The 22,229-nt window shown below is 41.3% G+C and overlaps 1 protein-coding gene across 1 annotated transcript in view; it reads right to left on the reverse strand.

Annotated features, from left to right (window-relative positions):
- The window catches only part of DNAH7 (dynein axonemal heavy chain 7), a gene marked incomplete at both ends in the record, with an annotated part of 241,149 nt that overhangs the window by 71,315 nt on the left and 147,605 nt on the right, over positions 1-22,229 (reverse strand). Inside the window, 4 exons of the mRNA XM_080932888.1 lie at positions 3,199-3,353; positions 15,073-15,236; positions 19,128-19,313; positions 21,884-22,064. Of these exons, the coding sequence (XP_080789014.1) occupies positions 3,199-3,353; positions 15,073-15,236; positions 19,128-19,313; positions 21,884-22,064 (686 nt within the window). The remainder of the gene's footprint in view (positions 1-3,198; positions 3,354-15,072; positions 15,237-19,127; positions 19,314-21,883; positions 22,065-22,229) is intronic.

The raw sequence follows: 22,229 nt of genomic DNA on the forward strand, positions 1-22,229 counted from the left end.
TTGGAGCGTGTCAATGATCTGTGTAGACTGACTTCTTTCTCAACAGTGTCCAATTATCATACTATACACGCCTCATTGGTTGATACGGTCAATGCAGGTGCACCTAGACTTTCAGTATCATTGGTTGTAGAACTTTTTAAAATAACAGACTTTAAAAAAAATTAAAGTGGGTCTTATTTTAAAACTCAATACAACAAAGAGGAGGGAGACACCTCTCTCTGAAGCAGAGGCAGGTGGATGAATGAAGTTGACAAAACCCTCTGCCTCTCCACCCAGGCTGCCTGTGAAGAATGAGAGATTTAAAGCCTCTGACCCTGAATAGGCCAGTGTCTAAAGATAACTCTTGAAGCAGAAGAAGCTTTAACTTATATTTTCAAACCTCCACTTGATGGTTAAATGTATAGAGTAGACCTTGCCACCTTTCTATGAGAATTTAATTTTTTTTTTTACTTCCTTCTGGTGTTCAATGTTAGAAGATGTGGTTAAACAACAACAAACCACTAGCCAGAGGCAGACCTGGGACGTCTGACCAGCATTCTCCTCATGCCTCACGCACTCCTAGCTAAACCACTGAGCTTTCTGTAACTTCACCTGCCTTCTTAACAAATGGCACGGTTAGAGCCACAGTGGGGTCCCAACTTTTGTTGATGAAATTCAGCAAAAGGAAAACATTGGAAGCCCAGTACACAGGGTACAGAGAACCCCATTTAAACCCCGCTGCACAGTGTATAAGAAACATCTTTACGGGTTTACGCACTGCTGCTCTGTCCTCCCTACACACTGTGACCTGCTGTCCTCTGTCCTCTCCTGCTGCAGCTCACAGATGGATGCTAAAGATAAAAGTAGCCTTTCTCTCCTATTATTAGTAACGATTTTTAAATTATTAGTGCATAATTTTAAAAGCATTAGATAGTTTGCCTCTATTATCTGTCCTATAATTATGGCATTTAAACATCAAAATCTGTAACTGAGATTTTAAGAGATGTCAAGAATGCCAAGCAGACGTCAGACACTCCATCATTTTTTTCTTTTATCATACCAACCGTTTTAATATTTATATTCAATAATTTCAATTGTTTGAAGAACTTGAAGTGACAATTCTGTCTAGAAGCTCTCTGATTTTTCTGAATCCACACAAGGCATTGTCTACGACTTTCTCATTATGTTTTAAGATATTAGAAGTAAGCCACTTATCACAGTCTCAAAGAATGTGACAAAGCCCTGGGTGTGATTCTCTCAGTCATTGAAAAAAGCCAACACAAGCTATATCACTGACAAAACCCTATGTGCTGAACAGTCTTCTGACACTAATTAGACAATAAATAATAAGTAATTTCTCCCTCACCCTACACAGCTAATTGCAGGGGAGGAAACTGAGTTATTGAACTAAACACTGAATAGCAAATGCAGGGACTCTGAATCCAGAACTAAGGGGCCTACCCAGAATGCATCTCTGGTCCTTGTGTGAGGGATTCTCACCTTCTGTCTTCATTACAGGAATGATTCTGACATCACACAGCAGTATATTTGAAGAATAGAGATCATAACTCTTTTTGTGTGTAGCTCCTACATCACCTACAATACCTTACGTACAAGTTGTTCTACGTCCAACTGGGGTAACTATAAAGAATGTACTACAAAGTTAGAAGGACTTGGAATTTTACCATCTAAAATAACGTTTGAGGATATGAGTATGCTTTCTGAGATTTGACAGAATGTATGTGCATGAACATTTCATGGCATTCCATAAATGTGTATGTTTATGTGTCAATTTAACGTGAGCCTAAAATAGTTTAAAATTCAGAAATAGCACCACAGAATGACGTACCATGTGTGCATACACATTGGTGGACAAAGTCTTAAAAATAAGTTTAGAGCTTTTTTTTTAATTTTATGCTTACGCTAAAATCCTGAAATTATAATTGAAACTTGAAAGCAAGCATATTGCTAACAAATAAACATAGATATTATGGGGTGAGCAGCATGCTTGCTGTGTCTGCTTGAGCTATTCAGCTCTTTACAGCAAGAGGGACATAAGGAACTTCTCCTACGGCCACATGCGCCGTGGCTTCCTAAGTGCTTGTCATTCTTTGGCTAAGGTGGATGAGTTGCGCAGATTTAAAATAGGACCCGATCAGAGCAGACCCCAAGCATGCTGCACTTTTGTTTTGGTGAGTGTGCCACCTGCATAAGACCTTGATTAAAAACAATTCCTGTCATTTGTCTGACCTGTCCATTGCAAATGCCAGATAATAGCTAGGCACATGAAATCTGTTCAGTTTCCCGAGTGCTTTTGTCGCTTAATTCAAGAAACAAACAAACAAACAAACAAACAAACAAACAAAAACCAGAAAATGAAACTAACTGTCATATTAAAGTAGGATTGGTATCTCGATAGCAGGTGGGCTTTTTACCTGTAGAAGATTAATAACAAAAACTAAAGAAGAGCAGATGAACAAAAATGAAAACAGCTAACTTAGAGGCAGCCCCACTGCACTTCTTTTTGTTTGTTTTTAAAATTTTATTTATTTATTTATTTATTTATTTATTTATTTACTTACTTATTTATTTAATGAATATGACTACACTGTAGCTGTCTTCAGACACACCAGAAGAGGGCATCAAATTCCATTTCAGATGGTTGTGAGCCACCATGTGGTTACTGGGAATTGAGCTCAGGACCTCTGGAAGAGCAGCAAGTGCTCTAACCACTGAGCAAACTCTCTAGTCCCTCCCCTTCTCCCCATTGCACTTCTTAACAAAGAAAAGCTCCTTGTTTTTCAGAGGTTCACTGTTTCAGAGGTCCTCCTGATCATCAGTACCTGTTGAGAGTTCAGCAAGGGTCATCACTCAATAACAAGCCTGAGCCGGGTGGGGGTGGGGCACACCTTTAATCCCAATACTCAGAAGGCAGAGGAAGGTGGATCTCTGAGTTCAAGGCCAGCCTGCTCTACAGTTCTAGGACTGATAAGTTCCACACAACAGCCAGAACTATACAGAGAAACAGAGAAACCCTGTGTCGAAAAAACCACACACACACACACAACACACACACACACACACACACACACACACACACACACACACACACACACAATCCCCAACAAAGCCTGGCACAGATGTTTTCGAAACACAGCTACAAAGTGTGTGCTGACTGTGGCCTGTCTGGGCATTTCCACTCCTGCACTTGTTACTTACTAGGAGTTCCGAACTGGATGCAGTTCTCCAGCGTCCTGACATAGTCAGGGTCACTCAGTTTAATGAGCTGAAGGCTATTGGCTTTCTCCATGTTCTTGATCCACTTATTAGCTTGACCTTGAGGGTCTATCATCAGAGGCCACCTTCTTGCATTCCTGAAATAGAGAAGAGAGATAATTCTGCGGGGGACCATAATTAGTGTCACGTGATACCACTAGTCGGTCTCAGATGACTGTAGTTTAGCCTTTGTTAGTAACATTTTACTCCTCCACAGAACAGAGAATGATGTTCTTGACGCAGGCACATTTAGTCTGAGCCAACTGATAAAAAAAAAAGGCCAAGGCCGGTTCACAACGTTAAAATGAATTCTTTTACTCCTTTTGGAACACTACAGCCTCTAAATTCTAAATTACATCCTACATACTATTTGCAGCTCTTGCAAACTATCCTACAATGAGACTCCACTTTCTACCTAGGCTGAGTTATCAGTCCTGTGACCTGAGCAGGTTAGTTCATTTTCTTAGCTTCTATGTGTTTCTCTGTGTTAATGTTTCTGGCTCCCTCTCTCTCCCTGCCACATCTCCTTCTTCCCCTCTCTCTTCCCATCTCTCTCCCCCCTTTGTCTTTGTCTCTCTCCCCCATCCCTTATCCCTCTCCTTCCCTCCCCACCCTTTGGTAGAGTTATAATGATTTAAGAAAAATGGATAGCATAACTTTCTATCATCGAACTTCTATAGTAGTTATGAACACTGGAGTGTTATAACCATGGACCCATCTTTGTTTCAAACACTTACACATTTAATGTCCTCTCTGTAGGTCATTGTACACTTGCCTTGTGACTGTGAGATTCCTAAGTGCAGACATGAACTCTCTGAGGGTCAAGGTTCACGCCATGGGGAAATGCTATCTACTTCCTTATTCCCATTGAAAATGCCAAAAGCTAGAGCAGCAGCCACAGGGATTCAATTTACATGTAGAACTGGGGACCACAAGTCATCCAGCGCCTGCTGCCTTCTTCAGAGATGCAGCCACGTAGCTTCCTGCTTTGTGTGAAATGTAATCAGCACTTAGTGCTTTAATAAACACTGGCCAGACTATGGCCCATGTCTTTTAAAAGGGAGCATAGAAGATTCATGCAAAATGGTTGAAGTGCAGTTGGGAAAAATGTAAGAGGATTGAAAATAGGAACGGAACAGGATGGGGTTAAACTCACTCTTATAATAATAGGAATCTAGAATGTCATTAGATAATTTGTCTTCCCAAATTGAAAGTAATCAGACCAAAGTTAGTATTATATTTTAGATACAGGTAATATGAAAGTAAATTATAAAGAAATAAAATTCTAAACATGTAAATATTTTTCAGCTTGTCACATTTTAGAAATATTAAGTTTGATGAAGTGTGTTAAGTAGCACTTAGACTTCTCCAGAGAAGCTGAGCAACTTCCTCATTTTTTCTGCTGTCCCCTCCCCAGCTTATTTTAGCCATGATAACCAGGTTCATGCTGTTTCTTCGTCCAAAATATACCTCTTCCCAGTCTTTTTATGTCTAAATTCTACTCATGTTTCAAGGTCAGCTCAAAAGCTATATAGACCACAAAGCCTTCCCAGATCTCTTTTCTCTTGGAATCTCCTTAGCAATTCATTCTCTTTACATTTATGGTACTTTCACAGAATGGTCATGCTATTATTCTATTACCACGGTTCTATCGTTTCTTAACTACATCCCCTGGCTAAATTCTGTAGTCCCTTGAAGGATGGGTTCTTAGCTTTCATTTTATATTTGATAAATTTTAATATGGTTATATTTAATAGTATTAACTTAAGACAGCAAAAATATCTGGCAAACAATACAAAAAATTTAATTATTCAAAAATTTAAATTTTCTATGTGGTTGTCTCTGCAGAGGAAACATGGCTCACTGAACAGCATTTGAAAAGCACGTGGTGATACTGACTGAGATAAGCCTATTCACCCCTGCCTCTTCCACTGATTACCTATTGCATGCCAACCCCCCAAAAACCTATTCAAACTATAAATTTCAACTACTTTCAGATTCTAAGAAATGAATAAACAAGCCAATCAACGACAAATTTTTTTTTTTAGTAATAGTCAGTAGGAGGCTGTGAAGCTTTTCTCCCTTTTGCTGTCTGGATTAACAAAGTCACTTTATAGCAGCTGTAGGGTGGAGGTGGTGGTCTCTCTCACAGTGGAGAATGAAAAGATGTCCTTGTGTCAGCCAGTAAGCATGGGTGAGACTGGAGGCAGAGTCAGGGTAGGGCAGGCGCCTATACCCTTCCCTCAGAGAACTAACAGTTGAATCAGGTGATGCAGTTAAGACATGGTAGAGTTCCTGTAACAGAATAGTATCACCATTCTGTGAAAGTACCATAAAGGTAATGAAGATGAATTTCTAAAGGGATCCAGAAAGAGAAAGAAAAGAGATCTGTTTGCTCCCTGCCCTCTCTCTCACACACACACACAAAGGCTTAGAACTATGACATAAATCTGGATCCCAGACGAGCCTCTGGCTAATGTGTGCTCAGAAACAGACCCCAAAAGCCTGTCAGAGCCTTTTAAGTCTGAGCCATCACTGGAAAGCATCACAACGAGAAGACAGACATCAATTGGCTTATCTGACCCATAAAACCAAACTCAGTCTTGCCCAGAGGATTTTAGCAAGACCCAGGTTTTCACACTCAGAAGTTCTAGGAAAATCACCGTAGTATGCAAAGAACCAGAATGCATTTGCTTCCCAGGGGAACAAAGTCACCGAACCAACTGGACACAGAAACAGCCCTAGAGCAGATAGAACAAATATTCTTTGGGAAACGAGGGTGAATATAGTTTAAGCAAATTGAGAAACAAAATTTTATAACTGAAAACTATAATGTCTGACACAAAAATTCTACTGCGACCTCCCTAGTAAAGAGGAGATGACAGACCTCTTATATCCACACATTTTCTGATAGATGGGCATAAAATGAGAAAAGCCAAACAAGGAAAAGAACAAACAAGACTGGGGAAAAATAGTGTCTCAGAGATTTGTTAGATGATATCTGAATTCTAAACATCTTTTCCCCAAATACAGGAGCACCCACATAGTAAAAGAAACTTTACTAAAGCTCAACACACACATCAAACCCCACACAATAATAGTAGAAGACTTCAAAACCCCACTATCGTCATTGAAACAAAAACTAAACAGAGAAATAACAAAATTAACAGAAGTTATGAACTAAATTGGTCTAACAGATATCTACAGAAACTTTCACCCCCAAAACACATAAATATACTGTCTTCTCAGAACCTTCTCTAAGATTGACCATACATTTGGGCATAAACCAAACCTTAAAAGATACAAGAAGATGGAATTCTCAGCCTCATATGAAAAAACAAAAACCCAGGATAGTTAAAACAATCTTGAACAATAACAGAACTTCTAGCAGAGTAACCATCTCTGATCTGACGCTGTACTGAAAAGCAATAGTAATAAAATCTGTACTGTATTGGTATAGAAACAGACAGGTTGATTAATGGAATTGAATGACCCAGATATAACACCCCCCCCCCTACACACATACACCGTTGGTCCCTTGATTTTTGATAAAGAAGCCAGAACCATACAATGAAAAAAAGAAAGCATCTTCCACAAATGGTGCTGTTCTAGTTGGATGTCTGCATGTAAAGAATGCATATAGAGCCATATTAATCACACTGCAAAACCCAAGTCCAAGTGGATCAAAAACCTCAAGATAAACCTTGATACACTAAATCTAATAAGGAAAAGGTGGGGGGAATGCTTTCAACTTATTGGGATAGGAGACAATTTTCTGAACAGAACACCAATGGCTCAGGGTCTAAGATCAACAATTGATAAATGGGACCTCAAAAGCTTCCATAAGGCAAAGGACATTGTCAATAGGACAAAATAGCGGTCTATAGATTGGGAAAATCTTCACTAACCCTATATCTGACCGATGGCCAATATCCAAAATATATAAAGAAGTTAGACTCCAACAAACCAAATGACCCAATTTTAAAAATGGGTGCAGAGCTAAATAGAGAATCCTTAACAGAGGAGTCTTGAATGGCCAACAAGCACTTTAAAAAAATGTCCGATGTCCTTATTTTTCAGGGAAATGCAGATCAAAATGACCCTAAGTTTCTACCTTACACCAATCATAATGGCTAAGATAAAAAACAAACAAACAAAAACCATCTTAGCACATGGTTAGGATGTGGAAAAGGGGGAACACTCCTCAATTGCCGGTGGGAGTGCAAACTTGTACAACTACTCTGGAAATCAATTTGGTGGTTTCTCGGCAAATTGGAAATAGATTCAGCTATACTGCTCCTGAACATATACCAAAAAGATTTTCCAACATACCACAAGGACACACTTTCCAATATATTCATAGCAGCTTTATTTGTAATAGCCAGCAATGGAAACAACCCATAGGTCCTTCAGCTGAAGAATGGATACAGAAAATGTGGTTCATTTACACAATAAAATACTATCCAACTATTAAAAACAAGGACATCTTGAATATTTGCATGCAAATATCATCCTGAGTGAGGTAATCTAGACCTAAAAGGACTTGTTTACTATGTAACTCACTGATAAGTGGTATTATCTATAAAGTACATGAAACTCATGATACATGGCACAGACCCAAAGAAACTAAACAACAAGGAAACCCCAAGCAAGGATGTTTGAATTTCACTGAAAAGGGGACACTGCTTGGTTGCTGCCATTTTCCCACCTTAATGATAATGGATTGAACATCTGAGCCTGTAAGGCAGCCCCAGTTAAATGTTGTCCTTGTAAGAGTTGCCTTGGTCATGGTGTCTGTTCACAGCAGTAAATCCCACCAGTCTTTTGGGTTGGTTCTAATGCTGTGTTTGCTCATTCAGCTCCCCAGATCACACAGAAACCTGAACATCTGCCTGTAAGGCACTGAGGATTCCCAGTCGGCTCTAGTTGGTAAATGAAGTTGCCGGCAGCCAATGGTTGGGCAGAGAGACAGAGGTGGGACCTTAGATTTCCTTTCCAAGAGAGAAAGAGTTTTTAGAATCGCCATGATGGGGAAGCAGAAACATCAAGCCTGAGAGTGATAAGAGAAAAAGCATACAACCACATAAGAACTGGGCAAGAGTGGCTTCAGGGGACACCTCACACTCCCTGATTGGGTCTGGGATAGCAGAGATGAAATATAGATTTTAGTAAGTAATAATTCAGAAATATCAGAGGGGAGGCATTAGAAATGAGGACATTTAGGAGTGGCCCAGTCGATGAGCTTAGGACATATTAAAAATAAGACTGTGTTTGTGTGTGTGTGTGTGTGTGTGTGTCTTTCATTTGTGAATCTAAAAAAATTCAGGCAGCTATCAAGGATCATTCATACACCCACTAGGGAGTTTAGAACAGATTAACATACTATGGATCCAGCCCAACAGTCTCTCATGTCATGCTAAGTTTAACAGTTACACCAGCACAAAAGCTAAGAAAACCAGGCAAGAGGCCAAAGACCCTGTTCTTCCTGTAGTGGCTCAAAGGTAGTATCATCCTCCTTTTGAAACCCCAGGAGACCAGGTATGTGGAGAGATGCTTCTCCCAAGGGATAAAGAAGAGTCCAGACCTCAAACTGAGAACACAGTACCAGGCCCATTTATACAAGACTGAATGCTAGGGAAAGCTTCAAGACTCCTACTATCAGGTTGAGATGCTGGAACTTGTCCAGAAACCCCTATAAGCATTAATAAAAGAAGACTGTGGTGGTTTGAATATGCTTGGCTCACGGGGAGTGGCACTATTAGGAGGTGTGGCCTTGTTGGAGGAAGTGAGACACTCTGGGTATGGCCTTTGTGGTCCTATGCTTAAACTCTGCACAGGACAGAAGAGATCCCCTCTGGCTGCCTGCAGAAGACAGTCTCTCCTGGCTGTCTTTGGATCAAGTTATAGAACTCTCAGCTCCTCCAGCACCATGTCTGTCCATGGCTGCCATGCTTCCTGCCATGATGATAATGGACTGAACCTCTGAACTGTGAGCCAGCCCCAATGAAATGTTACCCAGGTTATGGTGTCTTTTCACAGCAATGAAACCTTAACTAAAACGGACATGTGTACCATGGACTGGGGTATTGGTGTGATGGGTCCGACCATGCTTTTGTTTAGAGGACTGCACTTTGGAACTTTGGATTAGAAAAGCAATGGAATGCTTTAAGTGGGGCTTAGTGAGCTGTCCTAGCAGGAATATGGAAGACATTGGTGCTGAGTGTGAAGTGAACTGTTCAGTCCTGGCTCAAGGGGTTTCAGAGAAGAACTTTACTATGTTGCTGAGACTCATTCTTGTGCTGTTTTGCTGAAGAAAGTGGCTGATTTTTGCCCTTGTCTGAAGAGTCTGCCTGAGGCTAAGGTGAAGCGATTTAGATGAACTTCATTGACAAAGGAAGCCTCACAGACTGGCTCACAAACCTTTCATAAGTCAATGGCTTTTCTAGCCCAGACTTTCAAAGTTCTTCCACAATCCTCCTCCAAACATGTGGCCCCACATGTTACAGCAATAACTTATCATCCTGGTAACAGTTTGTCTTGATTAAGGTTTCTATTGCTGTGATGAAAGACCAACCCAAAAGTAATTTGAGAAGCAAAGGGCTTATTCCACTTACAGTTTCAGGTAACAGCACATCATCACTGAAGAGGTAAGGGCAGGAACTCAATCAGACCACAATGGGCTGGGCCCTCCCACATCCCTTAATTAAGAAAATGCTTACAGCCAGATTTTACGGCGGCCTTTTCTCAATCGAGGTTTCTTTCTCTCTGGTGACTCTGGCTTACTTCAAACATAAAACTGGACAGCATACAGACTGAAGCAGGTTTTCCTTTACTCAATGAAATCAGTGGAACAGCCAAAACCGCTTGTGATGCTCAGTATGTTTGCATCCCTGTTGCCTGGGTGGACAACAGTGTTCAACCTCATTGTTCGTTGGCAGCGTTCGCTCGAAGCCACTGACAGAGCAATAAAGCCAAGGGAAGAGGCAAAGGGCACACGGACTAGAAAGAAATTAAAGTGTCACTGTGTGCACAGCATGATTGCCAATATAAAATATCCTAATAAATCAACAGAAAATGACAAGTGAGTTTTTAAAGTTGCAAGGTACAAAGTCAGTAGGAAAATCATCTTTCCTAGAATATAGGAAATCTTGATACTAGCAGTTAACAACCAAACTTAAAAAAAAAAGTAATTTATAAGTGCAAACAAAATTAAATACTATTCATCTATGAACCAGCAATATACTTGAAGAACCTAAAACAAGTGGAGAAATATGCTGTATCCATCAGTTAGAAGACTTCCTAAACTGTCAATCTGTCATATTGATCAGGAATATTAATGTCATCAAAATAAAAATTTCAAGAAGATATCTTTAAGATATTTATATTTTATTCTAAAATTTATGTTGCAGTAACAACTAAACAAAATGACCTTTTTAAAGGGAAAACAAAAAAATGGAAGACAAGTAGAGAAATTTTCACCTAGTAACATGGCAGCTCAGGAATGGAATCACTTCCAAAGGTAAGATTTAGCTGAAATGACATGCCCTGGAATACAGTATGATCTGGCTGGAATATAGACGTGCCCTGAGTACACACCTTTAATCCCAGACAATGTAGGTAAGGTTAGTTTGTACAGGAAGTGGCCATTTTTGAAAGTTATCTCTGGTTAAGAGGAAGACAAAGTGACACATCAAGGAAAGATTTAACCGACTGAGTCAGAGACTGAATATGCCCAACTCAAATGAGAATAGCAGAGGAGGAGAGACTACTTAGGAGCACTGAGAGGGGGACAGAGGAGTGTGTTACGGATTATGTGTGTGTACAGCAGAGTTTTACAGAGACAGGTTGTGGAGAGAACAAGCTAGACACAGGTGAACACAGAACCGGCCGGACAATGAGGAGATAGAAGATTAGAACTGTTGTTAAAAGACGACATCCCGGGTTCCAGTACCAATGTTAGGAAATGAATGAAAAAAGCATGGGGGGGGGGATATGCCCCATGGAGGTGCAGTGAGGAGGCCTGGGGGCAAGGGGGATCCATGTTGGGAATCCCTTCCCGCTGAGGGACCAGTCACACGATGGTATAGTATAGAATAGAGTTTATTCAGATCTTGGGGGAATTAAGAGGATAGTAGAGGCAGAGAGAGAGAGAGAGAGAGAGGAAGGGAGAGGAGGGGGAAAGCAGCCCCTTTTATGGTCTGGTAACTGGGGCAGAGCACACCTGACTATTGCCAGGTAACTGAGAAGTGGGTTATACCTGGCTGTTGCTAGGTAACTGAGGGGTTTACAGAATCCCAACAAAAACAGATTGCCAAATGGGGCATATGAGGCCAGGCAGAGCAATTGAGTCAGAAGCAGAGAGAAGTGGACTGAATCAGTCAGCTTGGAAGACTAGATTGTAGGAAGTCTAGAAGCTTCCAGGCCCAAACCTCGGGATAGCTAGAACAGAGAAGGAAATACTCTGGGCCCAGCCCAAGCTGTGTGAATACATGGCTCCTGTCTCAGCACTCCATCTGAGGAAAGAAAAGTAATAAAGACATATTACCTAAGACTACGCAAAGTTTCCAGAACCAAGATGATACAATACTTGTATCATGGCAGGCAGATAGTTCAAGGTATAGAATAAAGAATCCAGCAGCAGACTCACACATGTAGGAATAGTACATTTTCAATAAAAATACAGTGATGAAATTGAGAATGTTTTAGGAAAACTGGGCTAGGATAGCTGTCTCTCCCTTTTATGTGAGAACATGAATGAGCCTCAGTAATTACAAATAAATGAATAGTGTTCTATAGCCAGCTAACAGCTGTATCCAACGTTTGTCCTGTGAAATAATGTTCTTCATGTGACAGCTTCTTCATTAAAAATCAGGACATAAATTCAGCTTATTAGGTGGGGGGTTCCCACAAAATATTAGATGAATAAACTGAAGGTAGATGGAAGAGTAAATACTGTTTTTTTAGAGTAACCCGTGGAAGTACTTATTGTGGATGCTGTTGTACAGCATATTTTAGTGGAAATAACTTCATGTTGGGAAAGAAAACATTGAAATCCAAGTGAACACGCATTCTGTTTGCCTGCTTACACTGCCACCATGATCTCACATTATTTTTGACAAAAATAAAAATGTGCTTCTCCTCAGTCCTCCTTCTTCCTCCATCAAATGGCCCTTTGTTACTATTTTAAGTGTTGGCTTATTAATTTATTCTTTTGTATATCTGTATATATTTGTGTGAAGGTCAGAGGACAATCTGTGGGTATCCATTTTCTCACTCAACCTTGGGAGTCCTTGGGATCAAATTCAGGTTGGCATCCTCAGCAACAGGTGCCAGTACCTGCTAAGCTATCCCACTGACCCTCAAACATGCTTGAGCTTATAAATGTTTAAAATCAATTGCTAGCAAATGGAAACTGAATTTGCTAACAGTTACTGTTTCTGATTTTGACAGTTTGCTCTTTAGTTGATGTGTAAAGAGAATTCTCACTTGCTGCCCTTTGGTGTTTTTGAAAAATGCAGATTTCTATTCACAATAATGTCTGCTGGTCACAGTAGCTGGCACAGAAGGACACAGAATTAAAATACTTGACTATTGAGGGCTAAGCTAGTCTGGGGCTTTCCCTGAGGCCTTAGGGGAAGGAACTTACCTCATTCTTTGTCTGAAGGGGAACATAACTTGGCAGAGCCAGCCCAATTTTGACCTAGGGCAGGGTCTTTGGAGCCTGTGTCTCTCTGCTACAGAAAATCGAAGCCTGCTTCTTAAAAGCTGAAGTTAGCTATGTCCAGATATAATCCATTATGGTCACCACTATCACTAACTTCTAAAAGCCAAGGACTTTTAGGTATTAATAGTCCTCAAATTTAATTATATTCTAACTCGTCCAAATTTTATAGCTTCTTACAGTTTTCCTAAATAATCATGTCTTACTCAGCTGTAGTGGGAAATTTAGGAGAGCCACTGTACCTGGTATAAACTCTGGGGTGATGGAGCACCCAGGCTTTGAAGTGATCTTTTGTAAATAATCAGTGGCTGTTATCTGAGATTTATAGAGTTGCCTTTCCTATAGGAGCTTCAGAACCTATACATGCCATCAGTCATAAAACATTCCTGGTGAACTAGGTAGTCTTGTAATGGCTGAGAAGTGCTTAGGTAATGTGTTCCTTCGGACAACACCTACATCAGACCAAAGATTCTGATGCTTAAAAAATACTTTGTGTGTAACAATTAAGAAAAATGCTTCTGCAAGGCTGTTTGGGATTTAGTTCACTGAGGCTGGCCTCCCTATCCCTCCAAGACGCCCCTGCATCCTCAAGTATCTCTCTTTCTTTTGTGAGATGGTTAAAGTAATGTGTATTTAGTACATAATGTGTGAGATTAGGTCCTTACTAATTGCTCAGCATGAGGAATTATCATTACTAAGCAATCACCCTCAGGAAACAGAAGGAGGCATTATGCATCTCAACAAGATGTTTGACAACGATTTCAAATTATGCCTTCAAACCTTTGTCCCGAAACTTCTCCTTGGAAAGCTGCCAAATACACTGGCCAAAAATTACAATAATGAATGATGTTAGAGCTTTTTTCTCAGGGAAGTTGTTACCATAAGATTTAAAAATTCTTCATTTTTATAAATTAATGATAAAGGTGTAGGGATATTAGGTATTGATAAACCGTCTGCTCCAGGAGAAGGGCAGGAAGGGAGAAGGAACAGTGTTGGAAATATGAATGTGTGTTATCTTGAATAATGGTCATTAAAATCTTAGAATCTTAGAATGAAGACATATTAGCTAGCAGTTGAATATGAAATATGAGTTGAAGTATAACAATACCCCAGTGGGTAGGAACTAAGGAACAAGGGTCTGGTCTCTAATGGGTAGAATGGTTACAGACACCTCTTGGTAGGTAGAACAAAGAACATAAACCACACAATAAAAGAAAGGAGACATGGCTATGCTTCTCCAGGAGACAATCAACTAGAAACACCAGTGCTGGAGGAGAGAAGTGTTTTCTGAGAGGGATAACCCTCTGAGCAGCGAAGAGGGAATACCAAAGCTTTACTGTAGATGACCATTTTCGTAAGTGCTGCACACTCGCCGTACCTGTCGGCTATTCTGTCTCAAGACTTCATATCCAGACTCCAGCCTTTTTTTTTTTTTTTTTTTTTTTTTTTTTTTTTTTTTTTTTTGCTTGCACTAATCTGATTTCAGGAGGAAATTACAGCAGAACTGGGTATTTCTTACTAAAGCTGTTCCTAACACTCCTAAACTCTAAAACACTTTGGCCGGATCAGATACTTGTTCTCCAATTTAGACATATTGCCTTGTGTGACCTGGAGAAGAGGGTGCAGTTGGACAGGCCCAGTGTCCTCTTGGCTGCTTCTCTGTCTTTTCATCAACCAGGAGATTCTGGGATGGGTGGTCACTGGTCGACTCACAGAATGAGCCACGAGTCAAACTTGTCTCAAAACAGGGACAAGGACAGATTTTTGAACAATGAGGACAGTTACTATCAAAGACTCACCACTGTGTATCTATTAACATTTTACAACAGAATTTCTGCTTTACTCACTTTCCTCTTACAATCTGAAAAACCTGTGAAAACTCAGGTATTTTAACTTTTCCTGTTTGTTTACTATAGCTTCTGACAATTGACTATTGCAGTATCAACAGAAAAATTATTCATGCTTAATACAGCTAATTAGCAAACATTTCAATACTGTAAATGTTTACTGGCTAAAACCATCTTTAAATGTTTGCAAATAAATATATCTACTAATTAGAGATTAATGCTCACTTGTGAGTAAAGGTTTTTCCTTACATTATAATGATCCCGTTATCAATGGAAAATGAGTCAGAGGGTAATCCAGCAATGTTCCAAGCTCGAATTGTCACAGCTTCTCCCAGCGTACCCATGAGAGAGTAGTCATCTGAGCAGGGGATGTCTCTTTCTTTACACGACTGTGACCATTCCTTGAGTTGGTTCTTCAAAATATTCACAGAGAAATACAGACATGAGTCGTTGGACAGTTGCCAAATGAGTACTACCTAAACTCTACTTACTGAGAAAGCCAACTGCTGTTGAAGTTTCACCTCGAACATGATTTGTGTACCAATCCTTTTTCAATAAAATTATAATGAAGAAAGTAAACTATGTACTCTAGTAAGCAATGAGAGAAAGCCCAGATGGAGCACATGACAAAGTTGGCATTTTATGTCTGGAAGGAACAATTACTGTGTATTATTCTAAAGTTTAAACTCACAAGGTATACAGATGAAGATGTTTGCAGTTAACCATCAGATTGAGCACAGAGACCCCAGTGGAAGAGTTAGAGAAAGGACTGAAGAAGCTGAAAGGGATTTGCAACCCCACAGGAAGGACAACAATATCAACCAACCAGAACCTCCAGAGCTCCCAGGGACTAAACCACCAACCAAAGAGCACACATGGAGGGACCCATGGCCCAGCTGCATATGTAGCAGAGGACAGCATTGTCTGGCATCAGTAGGAGATGAAGCCCTTGGTCCTGTGAAGGATCATTCCCCCAGTGTAGGGGAATGTCAGGTGTTGAAGAGGGAGTGGGTGGGTGGAAGGGGGAGCAACCTCATAGAAGCAGGGGTAGGGGGTATGGGAGAGGGTGCAGAAACCAGGAAAGGGAGTGGAAACTGGTAAAGGGGGTGGAAACCGGGAAAGGGGATAACCTTTGAAATGTAAATACATAAAATGTCCAACAAAAAAAGGAAATGTAAAAAAATAAAAGAAAGAAATGCTAATTTTAAGCTTACTCCTTAAAACACTCCTTAAAGTGTTTTCTAATGTTAATTATGGAAACTGGGTTAACAGAAAATCTGATTACATAATTTTGGAGAGGTAATCTAAAGATGTTAAGCATATTTTATTAAGTGCTCAATACATATTGACTCTCTTTCCTGGACAAACTTAAAGTGTAGAATTAAAAGCTTGGTTTTGGAATTGGCCAGTATACAAAGATGCTTTTTGACCCGCATCAACTAAAAACAGGCATTTGGTAGACAATGTTGAGGAGGGCTAAGTTTCGTTTTGAAATAGCTGCTAAGAGATTTTACACAATGCACAGTGATCTTTAGTAGCTGCACAGGCTGCTGGTGTTCCCATCCCTGGCTGAGATTTTGAAGACAAGGTGGAAGGCACTGAAAGCAGCTGGTCGGCGACACAACCATGGGCAGAGTGAGCTGGACGCCTGCCTCTGCAGCTCGCCTCTTTCTGTAGAACCGACGGCAGGAAATGGTGCTCCCCACACTCTCGGTGGATCATCCCTTCTCTGCTAATACATCACAACTCGTCCTCACCGTCCTCCTCATGGGCCACCCTGATATAGACGACCCCTAATTCAGAGCCATTTGTAAGTGATTGATTATAGGTTGTGTCAAGCTGACGGTTAGAAGCAACATATCCTCCATGCATGTATATTTAAATTATAACATACAGAAAAATACCGTATTATTTATAACACAAAACTAAACCTGTGGAATAGATAGAGGACACAGAAAACATTTATTTCTGGCTCCCACGTGTCCATAAGCACAGTGGGAGAGTGAATATACGTGATGCTTGTGCCTGTTTTGGGCTAATGAGGATGTCGTGTGTGTGTGTGTGTGTGTGTGTGTGTGTGTGTGTCTGAGTATGTGTGTGTGTGTGTGTGTGTGTGTGTGTGTGTAGGTGGTGATGAAAAGGGTTTGGTTGTCACTACACTCTCCCTCAGGTTCCTGCTGGGTAGGTTATGCCAATATTACAGTTCTATGCATGAAGGCCATGGCAGATTTGGGTCAGTGGTGACTTCATGACCTTAAAAGTTGCTAATATTATTTAGAATGTCCAATATCTCTATTGGCGGTAAAAATCACAGGTGACAGTTTTCCTCTTTGCTTCCCATCAGTAGTGCATAATTCCAAATTATTTATATGCCAGCAATGCTAAGTTTTAATCACTTCATTAAATCCGGCTTCTGTTCCATAATTATAAGGTGTGTGATTATTGGTCCTCTGGCACTTACACGATTACACAAGGATGCTTGGATGAGTGGGAAGCAGAGCTCTCTTACAGCGGTGAGTGTATGACAGGATTTTCCCTGGGAGGAGTTGCTGCCGGTGTAGCAACGGCCTCCATACAGTCAGTGGGGCGGCACGAGCTACATTTCATGCACTTCCTGGGGATTGTGCATCTGAAAATTCATATGGACGTAACAAGAGGTTTCCCTTGGAAACTAGTAATTTGAGGGCCTCTGAAAGTTGCTCAGTGTCCCGCAGGAGTGTTAGAGTCTAAAAGGAAAATCGCTGGGCTCGGGGCTTGGTAAACTGCAGAGGAAAACATGGATGCTTTCCCCATAACTGAGAACACTCCACACGGCCGTTATGAGATGAATTTTGCTCCTTGATCCTGTCCATTTGCAGTTAACATTTCAGCCTTTTGTTGGGAGACACCTGGGGATTAGGAAAATGCCTGTTTTCTGTCAGCACTCATTTGTGTTAGTTCATGTCATAAATTACTCGTTTCATACTTTATTCTGTAAGTTATGTTACTATCATCTTTTGTGATGTTGAAATTGCCCACAATTCAGCAGTACCCTATCCTGGGTTTTCTTGTCTCTCCCCCATGTTCCCATCCTCCTCTGAGCATTTCCTGATGTCTTTTTCTAAAATATATTTGAGACTTTTCCAGAAACATATGAAATAACCAAGCATCAGGTGTGGTGTGGTGTGGTGTGGTGTGCTGTGGTGTGGTGTGCTGTGGTGTGGTGTGCTGTGGTGTGGTGTGGTGTGGTGTCATTTGGCACTTATAGCTGCCCAAGCAGCAAGTAAGTGCTCACTGGGGGTCATAGATGTGCTGGAGTATGTTTTCATCTAACAGAAATGGGAGTAGGTTCCTGTTAGTCTTTCTATTTTCCAAGTCCATGTGAGAGGACAGAGTCAAGTGACCATGGTTCTTGTCCTCTCTCTCTCTCTCTCTAGCTTGATTGCTCTGTCTTCGGAATCGTCTCAAGCTTTACAAGTTTCCTTGTCTAAAGGTGTCAAGTGAACTAAACCACCACTAACCAGATGAGTTAAATGTTAACCACTGAGCTAGACATTTGTTAGTGTTCTACCGAACAGTGCACCAAAGAACAGGCAGAGCTGACAATCGGAGGCCATTGCACCTCCGTGACCGAGGCCTTTGAACTGAAAAGGCTGGAACTAGAAGCTCCATCTGTGTTCGGACTTAGAAGTCTGTTTTTAAAAATTTAATAGTCAAAGAAACCATAATGAAAGTGGGGGTCTCAGCTCTGTTTACAGAGAAGGCCCCGGTGAGGCTCAGTGGACAAGGTCAGTGAAAGTCGCCTTGTCTCCACCTGCCAAAGTTCACCCTTTGACACAGCTTTAGAATGACTTATGAAGATCTATGCAGAGTAACTGAGGCATTGATCCCTCAAATTAGTGTGCGAGAACACACATTCTCTCTCTCTCTCTCTCTCTCTCTCTCTCTCTCTCTCTCTCTCTCTCTCTCTCACACACACACACACACACACACACACACACACACACACACACACACCCTGATTCCTTTACAGTTAGTTAGGAACTAAAAATTCACCTAAAGTCAGTTTTAAAACTAGATTTTAAAACAACATTTCACACAGCATCTTTTGGCTAGCAAGCAATTTACAGGTTGTCTAAAATTTTTTTAGTACAAATAATTAAAAACTATTCTGCTTTTCCTTGCAGTGACCAAAAATTAACACAAAATTAAAATAACACAGATGGGAAAAATCCCCTCAAGTTCCCCACCACCACCAGCAGCAGACCTGAGGTTAATGTTTCGATGGTGGGGGGAAGCAAGGAGGCACTCCAAAGGCACCCTACCTGTCTGTAGTTCGACGTGAAGGCCCCCAGGTAGGCGACAACCCCAGAGGAAATGAGAATGTCGCCGGTCAGGTTGATGTACAGGTGCCCAAGCTCCAGGGCGGAGTTGCTCCATCGGGTTTTCTCACCCCCCAGGCCTCCGATCAGCTGCTCTGCTCGGTCAAGCTTTTTGCTGCACAAGTCAACCTCGAAAATGAAAGGTGATCCTTTATCACCAGCTACAGATGAAACAGGCCGAGAACTCCGCAGATTCCCCAACTCAAGAGATAAGTTTCCTCAATCACACACTAGACTGAGAGTCTAAGAAGCGCCGTGAGAAAGGAAAGCATGCATGGTGCATCTCACTTAGGTGCAGAGAGTTGGTGGCATCGTGACTTTAAAAAACAAGTGACTTCAGTAAACGTCTCAGCATTCCTACCATCTAATGGCAGTTCAGGCAACTCTAAGGAAAAGTCCTTCAACACAAGAGACTGAGTTAATCTAGCACTACACATTCTTCTGCAAATACAGATTTTAAAAATGACAAAAAATGGGGGGGGGGGGTCAGAGTGTTTGCAGAGCACGCCAAGGGCCCTGGTTCCAGAGTTGGCACTATGCTTTAAATATTTTATGCGTGTGTCTCCTCATTTGACTTTGTGTGTTTAAGGTGGCTTTTAAAGGTTAAAAGTTTTTAGCATTTTACACTTATTTACAAAGCCCAATCTTTCAAGTTGTTAAATGGCATCATCCCCCCAGACACTTGCAATTAAGCTTCAAAGGGAACATCAATCACTAGCTAAAAGCCTGCTCTCTGCATTGGAAAATCAGCCCAAAGTTTGTTTTACACAATTAAACAATTCAATAAGAAGGGAAAGGGGCAGATGTTTATCAAGGTGTCCAGACCTGGGGAAAGGGCACCTGAACCTGTGCAAGATCAGTGTTCCACAGGATGCTAAGACTAAGTCACTGCAATTTAATTTCTAAATGATAGCATTATTTTTTAAAAAATAAAATCAACGTATTTAAAAAGTACTTTAGTAGAAATAGAATTGTATCACCACCCACTTTCCTCTCTTAGTTCCTCCTATATATCCTCTCAAGTTGACAGCCCCCTCTATCTATCTACCTATCTATCTATCTATCTATCCATCTATCTATACATCTATCTACACATCTATCTATCTATCTATCTATCTATCTATCTATCTATCTATCTATCTATCTATCTATCTATCTATCTATCTGGGTGGGAGTGGAACCTCATAACCCGTTCCACATTAGCACGCCCACTGACGCTGCGGTTGTTCCAGCCTTGTTCATGCAGCCATTCCAGTGAGAGTCGGTTTCACAGCAGACTCCCTGGGATTCTGGCTCACTGGCTCAATCTTGCTCACTACTGCTCCATTCACAGGAGTCAGGAAATGGGAACAACCCAAGTGTCTTTCAGCAGGTGAACTGATAATGAAAATGTGGTACATATCCAGGACGGATAACACTCAGATGTAAAGAAAGAGAAAGTAAGAAATTTGTGGGTAAATGATAGGCCTAGAAAAGATGGCATTGAACACAGCTCGGACCTGGGAAAGACAAACATCTTTACTCAGAAAAGAAGCTGAGTGAAGTTTGATTAAGGATTCAAACTGTACAAGTTTATAGCGGAAAACACTTCTTCCCTACCTTCGACCACTTAGCTTCCAGATCAAAGACCTTTATATTTATAGTAAGCCTTAGTCGGCACTAAAGCTGGGCAGATATATACCTTCTGTGCTATTAGAATCCACTTTCCCATCATTAACCCCAACTTATAATTTGCTATGTTTCACTTGAGCAGCTCTCCAATCTAATCGGCCAGCCCTCGTGGCTATATTTTTATGATTCACCTACACCACAGTGCTTCCTTCTCTCTCCACCTTAGCTGGCTCGCCTCAGACACTGAAACCCAAGAGGCCTGCCTACCTCTCTTCTGCCCAGCTATTAGCTGTAGGCATCTTTATTCACCAATCAGGGAAAACTTGGGGGCCAGGTTGCATAGTGTCACTTGGGTATGTCACTTTGGGAAGTCACTTGGGTATATGCAGACGCTCTCATCCCTGGAGGCAATCAGACCTGATCGGCCAGTATTTAGCCTCACAATATAAGTAAAAGACCAAACCTCAACAACACACACAGGCACACACACCGCACACAGAATTTTAATTTTTTCCTCAAAATAAAGGTATCTTATACACAACAAGCTGATGATAAATGCTGACTGCTGTGGAGTGTTGCTATATTTTTCTGTTACAGACTCGAACTTCGGAAGTTACTGTATGTGAATGAGATCCCTACATAAATCATGACAGTGGTTTTGGTCCTGAGAGTACTTGCACTAACGGCTTAGGGAATGGCTTAGCACAGCTCTGCCCGGGCTCCTGTGTGAGCCTGCTCAACGCTGCCTTTGTCCATTTCCTCCCCAAGAAATGAGAAGAGATGGGCAGAACCCAGCTTTTGTTTTCTAAGGGTGAAAAGTGAATGACTGAAGCTTTGTGGACCAAGGGGCCAAGACGGGTTGAGCTGCATGGCTGTTCAAAGTCACGGGATCATGTTTTAAAGGCCGGAACCACTCCAAGTTCCAGGGTCATGGAAAGCCAGGTATTGGGTAGGTCTGGCCTTGGAACCATAACTCCCTAATCATGGCCAGGAAGAAAACGAGATTGGAGAGTTTCGAGCTGGTGACCATGTCTTTCTTACTTCCAAGGTGGTGGCCTAGGCTCACGTTCGCAACTGTCCGAGCCTACCTGGTTTTCCAAGTCTGCTTTCTTCTGCTTATTCAACTCGAGAGTGTCTTGAAGCTTGGCCAGCTTGTCCTGAACCTCACGCAGGGCAGCCTGCTTCTTTCGAAGGCCCTCCATAGCGATCCTCAGCTCCCCCTCGGCGGCAGCCAGCTTTATCTTCTTGGGAGCTACAATTTTTGCCACTCTACAACACAATCAAGTTGGAAAATTAGGTGCATCTGAACATATGGAGCTTTGCAACATAAATTTACCTTCTAAATACTCTTTGCAAGGACTTGGGACACCTCTTTATGCAGAATTTACACCTACTTGTAGATTCCCGATTTCATCTAAGAATCAGGCCTGAATC

The sequence above is a fragment of the Micromys minutus genome, assembly GCF_963924665.1.
Source record: "Micromys minutus genome assembly, chromosome: 19".
Lineage (NCBI taxonomy): Eukaryota > Metazoa > Chordata > Mammalia > Rodentia > Muridae > Micromys > Micromys minutus.